At 31.0% G+C, this 17514-nt stretch overlaps 1 protein-coding gene and 2 pseudogenes across 2 annotated transcripts; 1 reads left to right on the plus strand and 2 right to left on the minus strand.

Moving 5' to 3' along the window:
• Window positions 1-8951: 8951 nt before the first annotated feature.
• On the minus strand, window positions 8952-10635 carry LOC111295549 (uncharacterized protein At5g39865-like; annotated as a pseudogene).
• A 1213-nt stretch (window positions 10636-11848) lies between these two features.
• LOC111294229 (Pentatricopeptide repeat (PPR) superfamily protein) lies at window positions 11849-16047 on the minus strand. Of its 2 annotated transcripts, XM_089743394.1 has the most exons (3): window positions 13084-16047; window positions 12329-12527; window positions 11849-12236 (listed from the first exon to the last, which is right to left on the minus strand). In XM_089743394.1, the coding sequence occupies exon 1, from the start codon at window positions 15540-15542 to the stop codon at window positions 13638-13640; it is 1905 nt and encodes a 634-aa protein (XP_089599520.1). In that variant the 5' UTR covers window positions 15543-16047; the 3' UTR covers window positions 11849-12236; window positions 12329-12527; window positions 13084-13637. The 2 variants fall into 2 exon arrangements, with proteins under 2 accessions (XP_089599520.1, XP_022743202.2); XM_022887467.2 differs by having other exon boundaries at window positions 11849-12527.
• A 200-nt stretch (window positions 16048-16247) lies between these two features.
• Window positions 16248-16817, plus strand: LOC149515008 (uncharacterized; annotated as a pseudogene).
• The last annotated feature ends 697 nt before the right edge of the window (window positions 16818-17514 follow it).

Raw genomic sequence — 17514 nt, forward strand, 5'->3', positions numbered from 1 at the left:
TTTCTCCAATACCTAACAATCACAAAAATGGTACCTCAATTTTTAGTAATATTTTGTGGCCAATATGCTTATATTGAAAAAGATTAAAGAATAATTTTTAAGCTAAAATACTATTCGCTTCATTCAAAAGATCTTCATAGACACTACCAATAGTTTTCTCAATATTTTTACATTTTTTATGGATTTGATATGTCAATTTGAAGTAAATTTTTCTCAATTCTGTTTTAAAAAAACTTGCTCAATAAACCAAAACTTAATTGAACTTTAGATCTATTGATATAAGAATTATGAATCTTGGCGATATCTATACAATGATGATAAGAACTCTTGGTAAGTTTGCAAAAAACATAAATACATTACAAATTTGGTAAACAACTTTAGAAAGATAGATAGACCATGTTTTTATTTCTCAACAAGTCTACAGATTAAATGTTCTTCTAAAAATTCCTCATGTCTTTGCAGTCACAAGAAAAAAAACACTTTAAAAAGATTAAACCCCTTAAAAGCTCTCATTTTTCCAAACAGAAAAAACTATTCAAAGCTACAAAAAAGCCTAAAAGATTTTAAAAATTCAAATTTGCTAAAAAAAAAAAAAAAGACCCAAAGAAGAAAGGAAACAAATGTTTTCTTTGTGGTAAACTGGGACATTTTGTAAAAAATTACCTCAAGTCAGATAAAAAGTTAGTAAAAATGATACAAGATATTGCTAATATCTATATTATTAATCTTTCATATGATAACCTTGAATCAATCTTCTCGCTTGATAATGAACAATATTCTAACTCATTATTTATGATCAAGCAATATGATAATGATAGCTCATACTCAAATACAAATGACTATTCAGAAAATGATCATTGTTATGAGTTCATGTCAATCCAATAAATCTAAAAACTCTAAAACATCCAAACCATTCAACATTTAAAAGTATTTTTAGCTTTAGTACAGATCTTTACCCATAAACACTCTCCTCTTATAACAGGTTGCTACCTAAATCATATTCAATCCCATTGTCTCACCTAAATCTTTTTGGAAAAAATAGAAAACTTTTTTCAAGATCACTAATGAAAATATTTTCTCTACAAACTTTATCAATAATTTTGTTACCCTTAAGACATTATCAGGCTGTCAGATAACTCAAAAGATTTTAGAATCCTTACTTCTATAGAGAGACCTAGTTATTGGTTTTGATAATACTACCAATCTACCAGGTTTAAGACTTAGTGAAATGTATTAAGTTTAAAAGTTATTTTTAGCCTTGAAAAGACCTTTCAAACTTATTCACAATGATCATCCAGACATACTTATTCTAGGAATTCAAACAAAAGTTCATTCAAATTTCATATGCAAATAGTCATTTAGAATTTTTTCAAAAATGTAAAAATCCATTTCAAAAAAATCTTGATTTTTTCATTTTTCTTTCTTTTAAACAAGATGAAAATGTCAATCGCACAAAAATTAGTCATTTAGGAATGAATCCAAATCATTTAAAGCTAGCAATTGAAGAATGTTCGTAACTCTAGGCTCAACATTTAATTGAATCAACTTCATCTCCATGGGCATATAAAGCATTTTATGTTAACAAAAAATCAGAACAAGTTCATGAAAAGTTAAGATTGGTGATTAATTACAAGTCTTTTAATGTTTTTCTTACAGATGATAAGTTTTCTCTTCCCAATAGAAAGTTATAGCTCTTAAACCTATCACAAGCAAAAATTTTCTCAAATTTTGATCTTAAGGCAAGATTTCAGTAATTATGTATACATCTATAAAATAGATACAAAACATCATTTTGCATCTCTCAACACTATTTTTTAATGGATAGTTATGCTTTTTGGTCTAGAAGTTGCTCATTCATTATTTCAAAAAGCAATGATAAAAATTTTTGCTTTGATTTTCTAGCATACACTCATTTACATTGATGATTTCTCATCTTCTCTTCAAATATCACACTCATATATAATTATTGGATAAGTTCTAAAGGATTATCCAGCAGTATGGGATAATGCTTTCAAAAAAAAATGATCATTAGTGCCTCAGAAATTGATTTTTTAGATATGTAGTTGAAAGATAGTCAGTACTTTGCTTCATCCCACATCACTAATACATTTGAAGATTTTTCTGATGAACATCTCTCTAAGAAACAAGTGTAACAATTTCTCAACATAGTTAATTACATTAGTGGATTTTTTTAGATTTTACTCAGATAACTCATCTTTTTAGATAGATATTAAAGAAAAAACCTCTTAAGTGATCCCATAAGTAAACATAGTAAATAAAGATGTTGAAGATAAGATTGCAATCACTTTCAACTTTAAAGATTCTTTCAGATAAAAAAAGAATTTTACAAATAGACGTAAGTGACAAATATTGGTCAGCCATACTAATTGAAGAAAAAGATAAAACCAGACAGATATGTGAATATAAAAGTGATAGATTCAAATATTCAAAAATCCATTATCACTCTACGCTAAAAAAGATTTTAGTAGTAAAATATAAAATCTAAATATTTGAATTTTACCTCATTAGATATCATTTTTTTAACTAGATATGTCAACTTTTGATCAGATACTCAATTTCAAGAAAAAGTAAATGCCAAAAGCATAGTTACTTAGATTATCTCAATGGTTTTCAAAATAATCCTTCACCATAACACATATAAAAGGAAAAGATAATATTCTTTTAGATATGTTATTCAAACCTCCTCTTAGACCTCTTTGAAGTTTCTTAAAGATTATTCATGTGATATCAATGATGAATCCCTCGTCTTCCTTCCATCAAGCCTCACCCTCAAGAAACCCTCATGTTCTTCCATAAAATCTTACCTTAATGATGAATTTGACCTTCCTAATGAATGATTTAATCTTTCAGTTGAACAATTCCCTCCAGAGTTACCTAGATTGATTGCAACTAAATCCCTTGACCAAAAAGCTCTAACCTCATATTCAAATATCAATCCAAGATATTCAAAAGATTTGGAAACACGTCCATTCAATCTCTTGGAATACACACAGATTACCGTTTCATTCATCCCTTTAAATTTTTTGACCCACTTTGGTTCCCAAAAGAAATTGTTTATTTCATATGGTACATTTTTCACCTTTACTACACTACTGTTAAATTTTATCTCTAAAAGCTCAAAATACTACTCCATACTTTTCACTAGTCAATCATCAATCTAAAAAAAAACTAGATGAACCCCAATCATCAACACCTCAAGTTTTTCTTTCTATGATTTAGACCAATTTCAATATAGATCCAATGGATAGAAACTTATGAAAGATACACTAAAGTCTTTTTTAATCCTTACATCATTTTGATTTTTCACAGATCTTGTAGTTACTTGATAGATGAATCACAGTAATTTTCTTACATGATAATTTATAGCTCACAAGGTTATTCATTGTTAGATTTTCTATTTGAGCATCCTACTGAATATACAGAGTTTCAAAGATAGATATATCATATAAACCTTAAAATTCTAAGTTAGATTTAGCCAGAGCTCCAAGATGATATTCTATGAGGTAACTACCTTGTAAAATATAATTACAGCTTGAGATTGATAAGAAGATTTATGAAACAAGATTTAATGGTGCATGAAAAGAACATCTTCCTGAAATAACAAAATTTAAACTTCATCATGTTGGACCAGTATATTGGAAACCTTATTGGACTCTTCCTAATGTCATTAAAGAAATGAAATGGCAAAAATCACAAGACCTATATGAAGATTTTGACCCGGACCAATGGTTAGAAAATATGGGTTATTATTTCTCTCCATGTGTAAATAATTGACATTTGAACCTCTCTCCAGAACATACCCACCATTCTCTCAAATAATGATGTTGATCTAATAAAAAATTCAGTGGTGGTGCTAAAGCCAGAAATTTCTTATTCTAATCTAATTATGTATAATTATGTGTAATGCTATTACAAATGCTTTGTAAATAACTTCAAAGACTACAAGACAAAGTTTGGTACTGACACATCAACTCAAACTTTATTTTTGCCAATATTAGCTTTATGTCAACTTTATGTTTTGTCAATGCTTTATGTCAAAATAGTCAAAAGCTACTTTGATAAAGAAAAAAAAATGTTATCTATACTTTATTAAAGTTACTTTAAGTTTAGTCGATTAATTTATGTTAAGTCATGGACTTGCTGTAATTATTATAGGTTATATTTGATTGTTTTTATAAATTTGTAACTCCATCTTGGAGAAGGTAGATGATCTTTCACCTAGAAGTTTGTTTCTTTAAAGAAGTTTTATATAAATATGTTCTTTTAAAACATCTCATCTCTTTTGGTGCTTCCTTCCTTCTTATTCAGTTGTTAGGTTTAGAATCAGAAAAAATTTTCTATATCATGGTTTGCAATGATACAAGTTAAGTATGTCCTATAGTTGCCACAGTATTATGAATCCTCTACATCAGAAAGCCTTGTAAAATTATCAAACAAACCAATGATTCACTTAAATAAAAAAAAGTTATTGTACCAAAGAATATTGAAGTAGGCTACCATAGTGAAAGAAATGTCTCCATAAAAGTTAGGCCACCTGTTTCACATTATGCTAGAAAGGCACCAAGTCTTAAACATTGACTAGAATACATTGGTTATATATCTGAACTATGAATTGCTTATATTTGGTATTATCTAGATATGGGTAATCGATCATCGTCATTGGACCCCTGTTTATGTTTCTTTGTTTACTCTTCCGGTAAGTTATCAATTGGCATCCAGGAATCTCAGCTTATTACTATCAGTTGAGTACAAAATAAAAGAAATGATAATTGTAGCACTTGAAAACTTTGAATTAGAAGTAGATTAAATAAGGAGAACAAAAAAGGATTTTCAGTGGTTACTGGTTTTTGGTTGTTTAGGCGATGGAATTGATAGCAACTAGTTCAAAATTTTGAAAGTATATCTAAAATTTTTTAGAAGCTTTTTCTAAAATCCTAAATGAATAAAGGGAACAAAGTTCTTAGGGAGAATAAAAAAAAGATATAATTTTTGGGCTTTCAATGTTAGCCAATGGTGACAATAGCGACGGAGTTTCACCAGTTTATAACTTTGGAGACTGTCGATGTTGAAGTGACAAGGAATTAAGGTGAAAAATAAAAAAGAAAACAAGTGAAAGTTTTGGGCCAATATGCACCATTTTAGGAAAAAGGAATCAGACCTAACCAATAACCCTAGTTTGTTGAATTAAGCCCAAACCCACAACCCTTAACCAATTTAGCTTAGGGTCACCCAATAATCTAAACTAAGCCCAACTAGTTTTTGGCCAACTTTTCTAAGGTATTTTTAGTCTATTGTTTCATTTTTGTTATTATTTAGTTGTTAAATATTTGCATAATTTAAATTTACAAAATTTAAAAATAAAATAAACATAATAATAACAAGTAAAGTGGTTGATTGATATAATTCAATAATAAAATATAAGAAATATTTAGGATAATTCCCTAAAAATAGAATTCTTTTAGAAAAGTTGTATATAAACTATTTCAAGTGAAATAATTATAAGATCTTACCAAAAATGTTGGGAGAGAATCCTAATAATTATTTTCACAAGCCATTCCTAGTCTTATGTTTTATCTTTATGGACCGAGTAGAAAACATGAGCAGTTGGAAAAAGAATGTATCATGAGAGAAGCAAAGTGATCAACTTCTTTCAAATATATAGCATGATTTTTAGCAATGTGATGAAGTTGGGCATTTATGCTGATCCGAATAAATCATCTTTTTTACGGAGATAAATCATAGCTCGTTAGATAAAAGAATAGCAAGTTACAAATTTTTTTTTAGCAGAATATGTATTGCATAAATCCTAAAAATCAAGAATATAAAATTTTAAGTATAAAAAAATATATTAAATGAAAATGATAAATAAAATTGTAAAAATAAAAAATTTCATTTGCATTATGATTATTTGTTTATGTCAAAAGCATGCCCTTTAATTTTATAGTAAAGGGAAATTCATTCACTGGTGGGGTTTCCAATATTTGAAAGTGACAATTTTCTCAAAAATTCCTAAGAGGAGAAAACATTTTAAAATTTTATTGAAAATGTTAAGTGGATTTTGAAAAAATTTCAAGAAAATATTTTTATTTTCTTGTAACTAATAGTTAATTTAAGAAATAAACAAATTAGTAATAAATTTAATAAAAGTAAAAGATATAATAATAAAAATAATAATATTGAAATCTAAATGATTAGACAAAAATACATAAATAAATAAAAAGGTTGAATATATCCTTTCCTAAAACATCTAGTGAATCCAACAGTGAATCCTTTTAAACAAAATGAGTAATCAATTGCATAATAACTATTATGTACTAATCAAATTGTAAGACTTGAATTTAAAACTTCAAGATTTCTTTCTAATCACTAAACCAAGATCTTATTGATAGAATGAATGATTTCTTAAATACTTTTGAGCTAAAGAAGATTTTTTAGATCATATTAAAAGTGTCACAAGGTTTTTATATTTAAATAACAAAAAATAAGAAAAGATGATAAATTATAGATAAAAAACCATTTTTATTAAAGTTATAAAAGATAATATAAGATTAATGGATACTATGTAACGTACCAATTCTACATTGGGATAATCTGATGTTCTATTATAATATATATGTAGATATTTAAATTCAAACTTATGAGATGTCTTTTGTGAGATAAAATTATAAGACTTTCGGATCAAAACGGATAATACATTATAGGTTGGATGTAAATCTCCACAAATGGTATCAAAGCAGTAACCAATTAGATGGAAGCTAACTGCTATATGATGGGAGCCATATTTAGAATCCTAATATTTGGTGTGATTTTATGATCTATGTGTGCTTTGTGTTGGGCTTGTCCAATGTTTGATGTGATTTGGTAGATCTGTGTGCTTTGTGTTGAGCTTGATAGGGACATCAAGCTTTAACAGAAAGTATTTATGATACCACAATCCCACATCGGGATAATCTAAGGTTCTGTTATGATATATATAGAGATCTAAACCTAAACTTGTAAAACGTTTTTTGTGGGACAAAATCGTAAGACATTCAAATCAAAGTGGACAATACCTCGTAAGTTAAGTGCGAGTCTTCATAAATAGTATCAAAACGGTCATCAGTTAGATAAGAGATAAGTGTTACGCTGTGGAAGCCACTTTTAGAATCCTGCGTTAGTTAAGTGCTACATGGTGGGAGTCATATTTAGAATCCTAACGTCTGGTGTGATTCTATGATCTGTGTGTACTTTGTATTAGGCTTGCCTAACGTTTGGTGTAATTTGATAGATCTGTGTGTATTGTGTTGGGCTTGATAGACGTTTGGTGTGATTTGATAAATCTGTGTGCAGTGTATTGGGCTTGCTCAACGTTGGTGTGATTTGGTGGATCTATATGTTTTGTGTTGGATTTGACAAGGACATCAAGTTTTAACGTGGGAAGTTTATGACACACCAATCCCACATCGAAATAATTAGAGGTTCTACTATGATATATATATATATATATATATAGAAATCTAAATCCAAACTTGTGAGACATCTTTTATAAAACAAAATCATAAGACTTTCAAATTAAAATGGACAATACTTTATAAATTGGATGTAAGTTTTCACATATTATTTTTTGGACAAACATAACAAAATGCTAATTTTTTTTCACACATTATTATACTCTCAAACTTAATTTTATAATGTAGATAAGATTTTATTCTATTTCAAAAGTTTAAATTAAATTTAAAAATTTTTTAAAAATTATATATTCAATTAAGTAACCAATCACTTTAAGCAAAAAAATGTTGATAATGACTTTTCTCTAACAATAAAATACTTGGACTTGCATGTTTGGTAAAACCATCCAAATGAACCTTTAACCCTTCAGTTCAAAGTGAGTTAAACTAAATTTTTTTCTTAAATAAAATTATTTTATTCACCGTCAATAAAATTTTGAAATTAAATTAAGAAAGTAATTCATATCTTTTGTAATAATATTTATAAAATAAAAAAATAAAACACGTATCAATTTTTTAAAACAACTTATAAAATTAAAAATTTATACTAACTCATTAAGTATTTAGGATTAGTATTGTCATTGGAGTTTTTCAACATGTCATACACATGCCAGTTAAAATATTGCCATGTTCATGAACCTTTTACATGAGATGTAGACGCCTAAATCTTTTAAGTACTCTTAAGTCCAACTAAAAGAACAGAAGAATTAATAAGAACATAATATTGACTAATTAATTTCATTTCACTGCAGTGCACATGCACGATTATTTTTGTTGTGATTGTGGATTTACAACATTGATTATGCAACCATCTCCATAAGGACGCACCAGACTGTCCACTGTTTCGATTTTATAAGCTCCCTTGATCAGTAACCTTTTGCTGCATTTTCGGTCATTGACATCTGTCTGCCCTACTGCCCATGTGTACTGTAGATAGTATTAAAGACAAATGTTTTGGCTGGACAGCATAATTCAACAAGCCAAAACAAACATGTTTAGTGTAGTAACGTCGTACGATTGTTTTTTAGCGTTTGGAATTGAAATGTGAAGAGAATGGATCAATAATAGAATCCACACCCCACGCCCACTGTTGCATTGCCCAAGTAATATATTTGGCCAAACAGCATTACATGCTTTTTACAGGAAACCAGCATCCCCTGGCAAGAACTAATGAGGTTTATTCATCATCAGCAATGCTAATTTTCATATGATGCTATGTGTCAAATTGATTTTTCCCAAGTTTAAACCTGTTAATAGAACTAATACCAGGTTTAGACCTGGTTGAATCAAGATTCACTAAAAAAAATCATTGCACCAAAAAGAACCATTTGAAACTGGGGAGAAATTGCAACTAAATCAAGTAGGTGGTGTATTACCTTCTCAAAACAAACATACAAAAGACACACACACACACACACACACACACACACACACAGAAGAATTGAGGGTGATAATATTTATAATTGATGTTTTGAACATGCCACATCAAAAAGTGACAGTTTTGATGCTCAAGACCCAATTGTTTGAACATACAACAATTGGATCTTGAACATCAAAACTGACACTTTTTTATTTCATACATCTAGGAGGACAATGAACAATAAGAACAATCTGCAGGATGGTATACATAGAACACAAAGAAACTAGTAGCATACAACAAGCCTACTACAAATAGCAATTCAAGCAATTAATCAAGCATAAAAAGTATGCATCTACCAATTAGCATCGGCTAATTAGTTTTCATGAGCAAGAACCAGGGCAACTTATAAGTCCGTTCTCTTTGCAGTCTGGGCACCTTCTCAACATCGCTTCATCTTCCTCAAACACCTTTCTGCTTCAATTACAGTTCGGACAAGGTACAAATCTTGCATCCCCACAACCTTCACAAACGATTCTAGGGTTTCTAACTGGAAGCCCCTCCAAAAGCTTTGCCAATTCTCCACTTTCATTAAGCTGTTTAATCTCTTCTACACCACCAATATGCTTTCCCCTGATGAACACTTGTGGTAAACAAATAACTTTCCGTCCAAGTTGACTTTGCAACTCGTTTCTATACATAGAGTCCATTCGGGCACTCTAAATCCTCTAAATATCATTCTAACACAACAACAATCCTCATAAGTTTTTCTTATTCCTCTTAAACTTGTAAAATATAATACAATTCTGTTTTCAGTGCTTGGCACTCTGAACCAACTATCAGATAATGAATAACATGAAGGAGTAAGGCTCGTCTGTAACTTGACACCACATTTGGGTCAAGTTTTGATAGCAATGATTCTTTAGATAAATGTTTCCTAATGGCTTTGTCAATTATGGCTTAGTAGGCTTATAATCATCATATTTCTTTACAGGCACATCTAGACCCTTACAGTTAGAAGTGTTAGATTTCCATGAAAGCTCCTTGTTACGAGTATTAACAAAAGAACTAGGCTTACCCAAATTAAAATCACAGTCATCATCAAGCCCATCGATGAGCCCCCAAGTGTTGATTACAGAATCTGGAGACAGTGACTCATCTAGGTCTGCATGAATTGATGAGTCCATCTGTAGTGGCGTTTGATTTAGTTGATGACCAGAGAAATCCCGGCTGTTCATTTTAGGCGTTTTGGTGTCAATGAGTACGAGAGAAACATAGGTAGCAGATGTTAAAGAGACAAGGTGACGTGCATCGCCTTTCCTCAGTGGTGGGTGGTTAACAAGAGGAGTTGGGAGTAAAAGAGCTCTTGGAATTGGTGGTAGCGAAGAAACCATGGATTCTATAGAAGAAGAAGAATATGGATCTTCTGGAGAATTATGGGTTTTGGTGAAAAGAGTAGTTTTGGGTCTTGAAGCAGAACAGCCCATGAATGAAGAATCTTTTACTTATCCGTCCCTCCAGACTGTTCTTTTGCCTTTTCTCTGTTAATCAGCCTTTTTTGATCAAGGGGCTGGAGTTTGTGGCTTAAACAGAAGGCTTTTTTTGTTTATCTTTTTTGTTTTTTTCAAGTTCAATTCAAGGCAGAGAAAGAGAGAGAATGGTGCTGGTGGCCATGGGGAAGAGCTGTCAAGTCAAGAGAGTTGGGAGTGGGAGATGGTGATAGCAAAGCAGATCGGAAGCACAACAAAAAGGTGGCTTTAAAGTTTGTTATTAAATAATTTTTTTTTAATATTAATGATATAAATTAATTGAATTAAATTTTATATTACTATTAGATGCTTTTCATTTTTTTTTTTTTTATATAAAGATGATTTTCAATTTTTATATTATTTTTATATAAGATTTTTATATAAACGTATGCATAATAAGCTAACTTTTTTTTTTAACAAATTTGTTCAAATACATTGTATAAACAATTAAATTCAAATATTTGACTCAATCAGTACTGTGTATCGTTTTGTTTAAGAGTAGGATTGGATTTTTCATTTCCTAAATAATTAAAAATATGTATTATAGGTTGAAATCCTAAAACCTGTGATAGACGAATCCATTTTTCTTAAGCCTCTACTAAACCGATAAATCAGATTAAATGTTTCAACTTTTTGAAATTTTAGTTTTGCTTATAAAGTGTAGAGGTATTTAAGTAAATATAATAATTTTAGGCGTGATGATATAAAATATATAAATAATTTAAAAATAACATAATTTAAATTTAATAAAAATTATATATCAATTTGATAAAAATAAAAAATTTATTTAAAATTAGACATATCAATATGAATTATGATATAATAATGATTATATTCTATTCATATTTGACAAAAACAAATATAACACAAATATGCACATGGTCAAATCCACCTCCATTACAAGCAAAAAGGATCATGAATGATACAATCATCGATTTGTAATTTTGTTGAAGTTGGAATGAGTTTGTTAATCAACTTTTAGTTAATCATGTACATTTTATTAATTGGAAGGTCCAACAAGACATTGCTTTTAAACGAAAATCATGATCCGAGTTGGAAGATTTCAACCACCTTTGCTTAATTAATGTGGCAAGAAATCCATCAAGCAATGCTAAACAGTGACAATGAGGAAAATGAAACAGAGCGGGGGAGCTGACTCAATGAAGCTGTCTTCTGTTTGCCACCCAAAAAAAAAAAAGCTGTCTTAAGTAGGCCTTATGTTGCCAAACTTGTTTACAGTAATAGTAGTAACATTTAGAGATAAGGGCAAATTTAACATTGTACTATATACTGAGCGGACTTAGTTTCATTCTTATTACTTTCGTTTGAGTGTAGATTTGATTTTAGGAGTTGCCACATAATTTAAATGGAAAATGAGAATCGATTATAAGTAATAAAATCATAAGTCTTATTTTTATCGAAGAATTTGATTCAAAAATTTACATATGAAATGTAAGAAAAATCAAAGCTCTTACTATTGCCTGCAATAATCCAGTCTATATTTTTCTATTTGAAATACAACTCTGTTAACCATCCAAATTACAGAAGACATCTTATCATTTACCCAAAATAACTAGGATTTAGAAAGAACTCGAATTTGAAATAACCCAAACCTGAAATGATCAAGATTTGACACGATCCAAAACTGACATGATGAAAAGATGACTCGAACTCTGAATGAACTTGACCAAAAAATGACCTGAAATCAGGACAGCTAGGGCCAGTTCGTTGGCTTAAGTAACTGGGAGACCAGTCCTTGTATCGAGTTGTGATCCATATCACTCCCAATCTCTTGAATCCCTAATTCTCTTACATTTCAAATTCTGGTCCTGGATTCGTTCTCTACATCGCATACAAAGTGCACCAACAGAAATATGATGTTTTGCACCAAGAAACAAATATGATTTTAAGAAGAGTGTTCTGTTCGGTCCTACCTTAGACAATGGAAAGAGCAAACAGAAGGCAACAATGCATCAATTCCTCAAAAAGATACTTGATTTTGTCAACCTTTTGACATGATAATTGACAGAAATTTGATGAAATTTCTTCCATTACTTATAATCCTTCCCCGAAGCAGCGTGCACTTGCAGTGGTTAGGAGAAGAAAACGCATAGACATTGCAAAGAAGCAGACCTGCAAATGAAGATTACTACTTCAGCTTAACAGACAGCTAGAGAAGATTTAAACGTGTATTTTAATTGGATGGGAAGTATGGCAAAACATTACTACATGAATAACAAAAATAAATAGCAGAATGTTCAGGATCTATGTCTCCATTCAAGTTAATAAATAACTCCTCAATAGGCAGGAAAGAATCAAAGCCAAGCTTACAGTCCAACAGGATTTCACATACGATTTCATTAGTTAATATTATCATAAAAAATGGAACATGGACTGAAATTAACCACCACCTTCTAACTGTGAGATGAGTTAGTATGAGGCAACTGCTCATCCTAAGATCAGACAGGGACATGAATTTTAAAATCTCTCATGCTTTCCGATCAACCCAATCCTGCAAGATGCAAGCAATTTTTTCGGGTAGAAAGCTCAAGCAATCTGATTATCTAGCTAAACATGATCAAGCATTTTCACACTACTGATAGCAGAATGGTGATTTTACATCTAAAGCTCATCTATATTCAACTGAAATATCTAAGGCTGATTGTCAGTAAAGGAGAATGATAAGGACCTTTAGCCATGCAAGATAGTGCCATCTTTTAAATGTCATCTGGAGCTCCTTTAAAATATTTCTTTTTTTTTCAAAATCAAAGTTAATAAGCATCATGGGAATTGCTTTGATTGCTGCTCTTGTTGCTATAGCCATGGTCATTGTGCTGTTGTTAAGGATAGTAGCATAAATCTTCAAACGAACTTGGATTATGTACCAATGTTTAGTTGGAATCAGTCCTCTTCATTTAAATCTCCTCTTCAGCTACAAACATTAAGAGATCTTGAATCTTCCTTCCAAAAAGCAAAATAGACAAGCTAAGGCAGCAGCAGTGGGGAAAAAATAGCTCAAACTCTATAACTATCCTGCTATGTCTGGCCCAGATCAAAGAAATGATAGCAAGTGTACACTCTTTCTAAGATGTGTCATGTTTGCTTGTATCGGAATGATGATAAATATTTTGTTTGATAGGACAATTACTGTCACTGAATACAAAATCAACTTTTTCTCTCAAAAATCATCTCTGGTAGTAATCCCTTAAATTGTTCCATAACAGACATCAGAAGATTAAAAACTTATATTGCCAGAAAATCATCATCATCCAGGTAATCAATATTTGATATACTTCCAGCCTTCCTCATTTTTGCATGAAGTTCACGCAATAATGGGTAAGTAAGATTGGCATGAGAATGAGATTTGGCACCAACAACAAACACATGAACCTTATTCTCTACTTCTATCCAGCTGCAACCTGGCTGCTTCTTCAATCCCTTATCCTTCATTTTCAACCTTACCTTAGCTGCGTCCCTCCATTTTCCTTTTGAAGCATATAAGTTAGACAACAACAAGTAAGTGCCTGCATTCTCTGGTTCAGCCTCTAAAATCTTTTTTGCGACTAGCTTCCCTAAATTCACATCCCCGTGAACATGACATCCTGCAAGAAGAGCTTCCCAAACAGATACTGATGGTTTAGTCCCAAGCTGCACAATGAGTGCAAAGGCCTCCTTGAGCTTCCCTGCTCGACTGCAGATGTCAACCAAGCATGCATAGTGATCCTCTTTGACCTGAATGGACTTGTCTCTCACAAGCTCATCAAAGTATCTTAGCCCCTCCTCCACCATACCAGAATGGCTGCATGCAGAGAGCAAAGCCACATACGTAGCATCATTAGCTTTAAAATGTAAATCAGACATTTTTTTGAACAAGCTGATAGCTTCCTCACCACACCCATGATGTGCATAAGCTGCAATCATACCATTCCACGAAACAACATCCCTCTGGCTTATTAATCCATCATCAAACATCCTCCTAGCAATACTCAATTCCCCACATTTTGAATACATGTTAATAAGTGCAGATACAACAATTTCACTACACTGATAAACTGTTTTCACTATTGTCTGATGAACCTGCTGTCCCTCACCAAGACCAGCTAAGTCACTACAGGCACTCAAAGCACTTACAAAAGTTCCCTCATTGGGCTTTACCCTGTCATCTGCCAACATTTTCGAGAAAATCTTCAAGGCTTCCTCACTTCGCTCACCTTGAACATATCCTGTAATCATCGTGGTCCAAGAAACCACATTCTTACACGGCATCTTATCAAACAATTTCTCAGCCCTCCTCAACTCCCCATTCTGAATAAACCCCGTGATCATCCCATTCCAGGAAGACAATTCCCTCTCTGGCATCCTCTCAAACAAATCAAAAGCCTCATCCAAATTCATATTCTGTGCATACCCAGTAATCATCGCGTTCCATGACACCACATTCCTCTCTGGCATCCTATCAAAAACCCTCCTAGCCTCATCAACCCTCCCATTCTTTGCCAACCCTGCAACCATCGCTGTCCACGAAATAACATCCCTTTTAGGCATCTTATCAAACAATGCCCTCGCATCCTCAACTCTCCCACATTGCACCAATGCAGTTAACATCGTATTCCAGGAAACCACATTTCTCTCAGGCATTCCATGGAACACTTCAAAAGCCTTATCAACCATCCCATTTTGCACATATCCATCAACCATGGTATTCCAAGATACAACATTTTTAACCGGCATTTCCTCAAACAACCTCTCAGCATCCATAATTCGATTTGATCTCATATAACCACTTAGCATTGCCGTCCACGTTACTACATTCTTCTTCGAATCAACTCTATCGAACAGTTTCCTTGCTTCCTCAATTAACCCAAGCTTGATATACCCAGAAATGACTGCAGTCCAAGTTATTACATCTTTATCTCTTGCAGGCAATTTATCGAACAGTTTCCGTACTTGGCTCATTTTGCCCTCTTTACTTAGCTTAGTGATCAACCAGTTGGATCGAGCAACGCTTGAATTAGCACTAGAATCTATCCTGGGTATGGTAGTTTTGCATTGCACTGAAATAACAGATTGGAGACCATTTAAGCTTCGTAGAATGCTGAATTTATCAAAATTTCTGAATGGGATTGATGCTCGAGAAATAACCAACATCTTTTTTGAGTTATTAGGTGAATCCAATTGAAAAGATTGCTGTAGAAAAAGCAGCACTGTCTTTAAAGCTGATAACCTACGTCGGAACAAAAATTAAAAAAAAAAACATAAAAAAAAAAACCATAGAAGTTCTGTGGTCATTTTCTGTTTTCATTTCGGAAAAGTGTAAAAGCATTTTTATTTTAATTTCTGCTCCCATTATTAAAAAATAATTTTCATTTGTTTTTATAAAATCAAAAAATAATAATAAAAGGTTTTAGATAGCTTGAAGAGGGAATTTGATACAATAAAGAAAGGTAGGATAAAGTTGAGGGGTTTTCACTTTTAAACTTACAGATTACTTATCTTTTTTCATATGTTGATGGAACAATTCAAATTCAGTTTTTTTTTTTTTTTTTGGAATAAGAAAGGTATATATTACTAATTATATCAAAATTTCAGATATAATTGAAATTTTATTTATTTGCCAGACCAAAAAGAAAAGAAAATTTATTTATATGATATTTATAAGAAAAATGTAATTAATTTGCAATAATATCATATAGTTTTAAAATAATAATTTTATGCTAGTATTTGGTATGAATGGCAAGTCTTAGATGTTGGTAAAACTTTTAATTAACAAAAACAGATATCATCTCTATTTAAATTTCTAAATTTTGGTTTATTATAATTTAAAATAAAATTTTTTAAAAATGAGAAAGGTAGGCACAACACAAAATCTAAGTCTTGATTTTTACTTTTACTTCACGTCATGTTAGATTGTTGAATCTCCTTGATTTCTTTTTTCAAAAGGGTTGATTGATGCTCAAAATGGGTTTCCTTTAAAATTGGATTACTGATTGATTCCAAAGAGAGGAAAAAAAAAAAAGGAAAGCAAAATGGCAATGCCATGGGGCATGACTCTATGGATGGCAAAGATAGTGTTGATGGCTCTAAGTGGATGATGGGTTTCTTCTTGCTTGACAATTGCTGATGAATTTGCTGCCCCTCTCTGAAGTGGTGATATTGGTTCCTTCCATGTTGGCTAAGTTCCATTTTTCTTTTTTTTCTTCTTCTCTTTTTTTGTTTTTTCAATCAAACGCACTTCTCTAGTTAGTTTCCTTCCTAATTCTCACAAATTATACTTCTTTTCTTCTTATTCTTTTTCTTTCTTATGTGTATATAAGACAAGAATTAAAAGATGTGTTTTGTACATAAAATTATGATAGGATATGATAAAATAATATTATAAATCAGATTAAATTAAATAATATCATCTTAACTTGTATTTGATATGTACAAAAATTAAAATAAAATAATTTATTTGTTGATCAAAATTATTTTTTTTTTAAATTTATACAATTTAAATTATTGATATAATTTTTAAGATTATAATAGAATACGTAAATTCAATCTTATAAATTAAAAAAATTTTCTTTACTTTGATAGAATTGAATAATCTTATATCAAGAGAATGATTAATCCTCCTTTTAATCATATTACTATCTTTCAATTCAAATTAAACATAATATAAGATAATTATCATTCTATCCAATTCATCATCCTATACACTTAACATGACCAATTTTTTTTTTTTTTACTTAGTTCTGAAATCTATGTTTGCTATAAGAGTTGAATATTCTATATTTATCCTCATTTGGCTAATTCTTTGGTTTATTCCTGCTTATATTCTTCATAATATGTTGAAATGGCTCCTATTTTGTTATGTTAAAGAGATATTTTCGTTTACTCTTGCCATTTAATCCTTTTAGTTTTGTTTTTTGAAACATAAACATTATCTACTCTTCAAGGTGTCATGTTCCTATAAATTGGTATGTCAAGTAGATAAACCTTGATTCATCCCGGGAAACTTACAAATTTAATTAATAAATGAACCATAGGGCGCATATAAGGATAGAAATGGATAAGGAATTGGGATAAGGTTGGGAGGAATGCCCATCCGTGACAAATGGTGAGTGATCCTACTGCAAAG

This window comes from Durio zibethinus, chromosome 14 (assembly GCF_047325235.1).
Source record: "Durio zibethinus cultivar Kanyao isolate XHJ-2024 chromosome 14, ASM4732523v1, whole genome shotgun sequence".
NCBI classification, from domain to species: domain Eukaryota; kingdom Viridiplantae; phylum Streptophyta; class Magnoliopsida; order Malvales; family Malvaceae; genus Durio; species Durio zibethinus.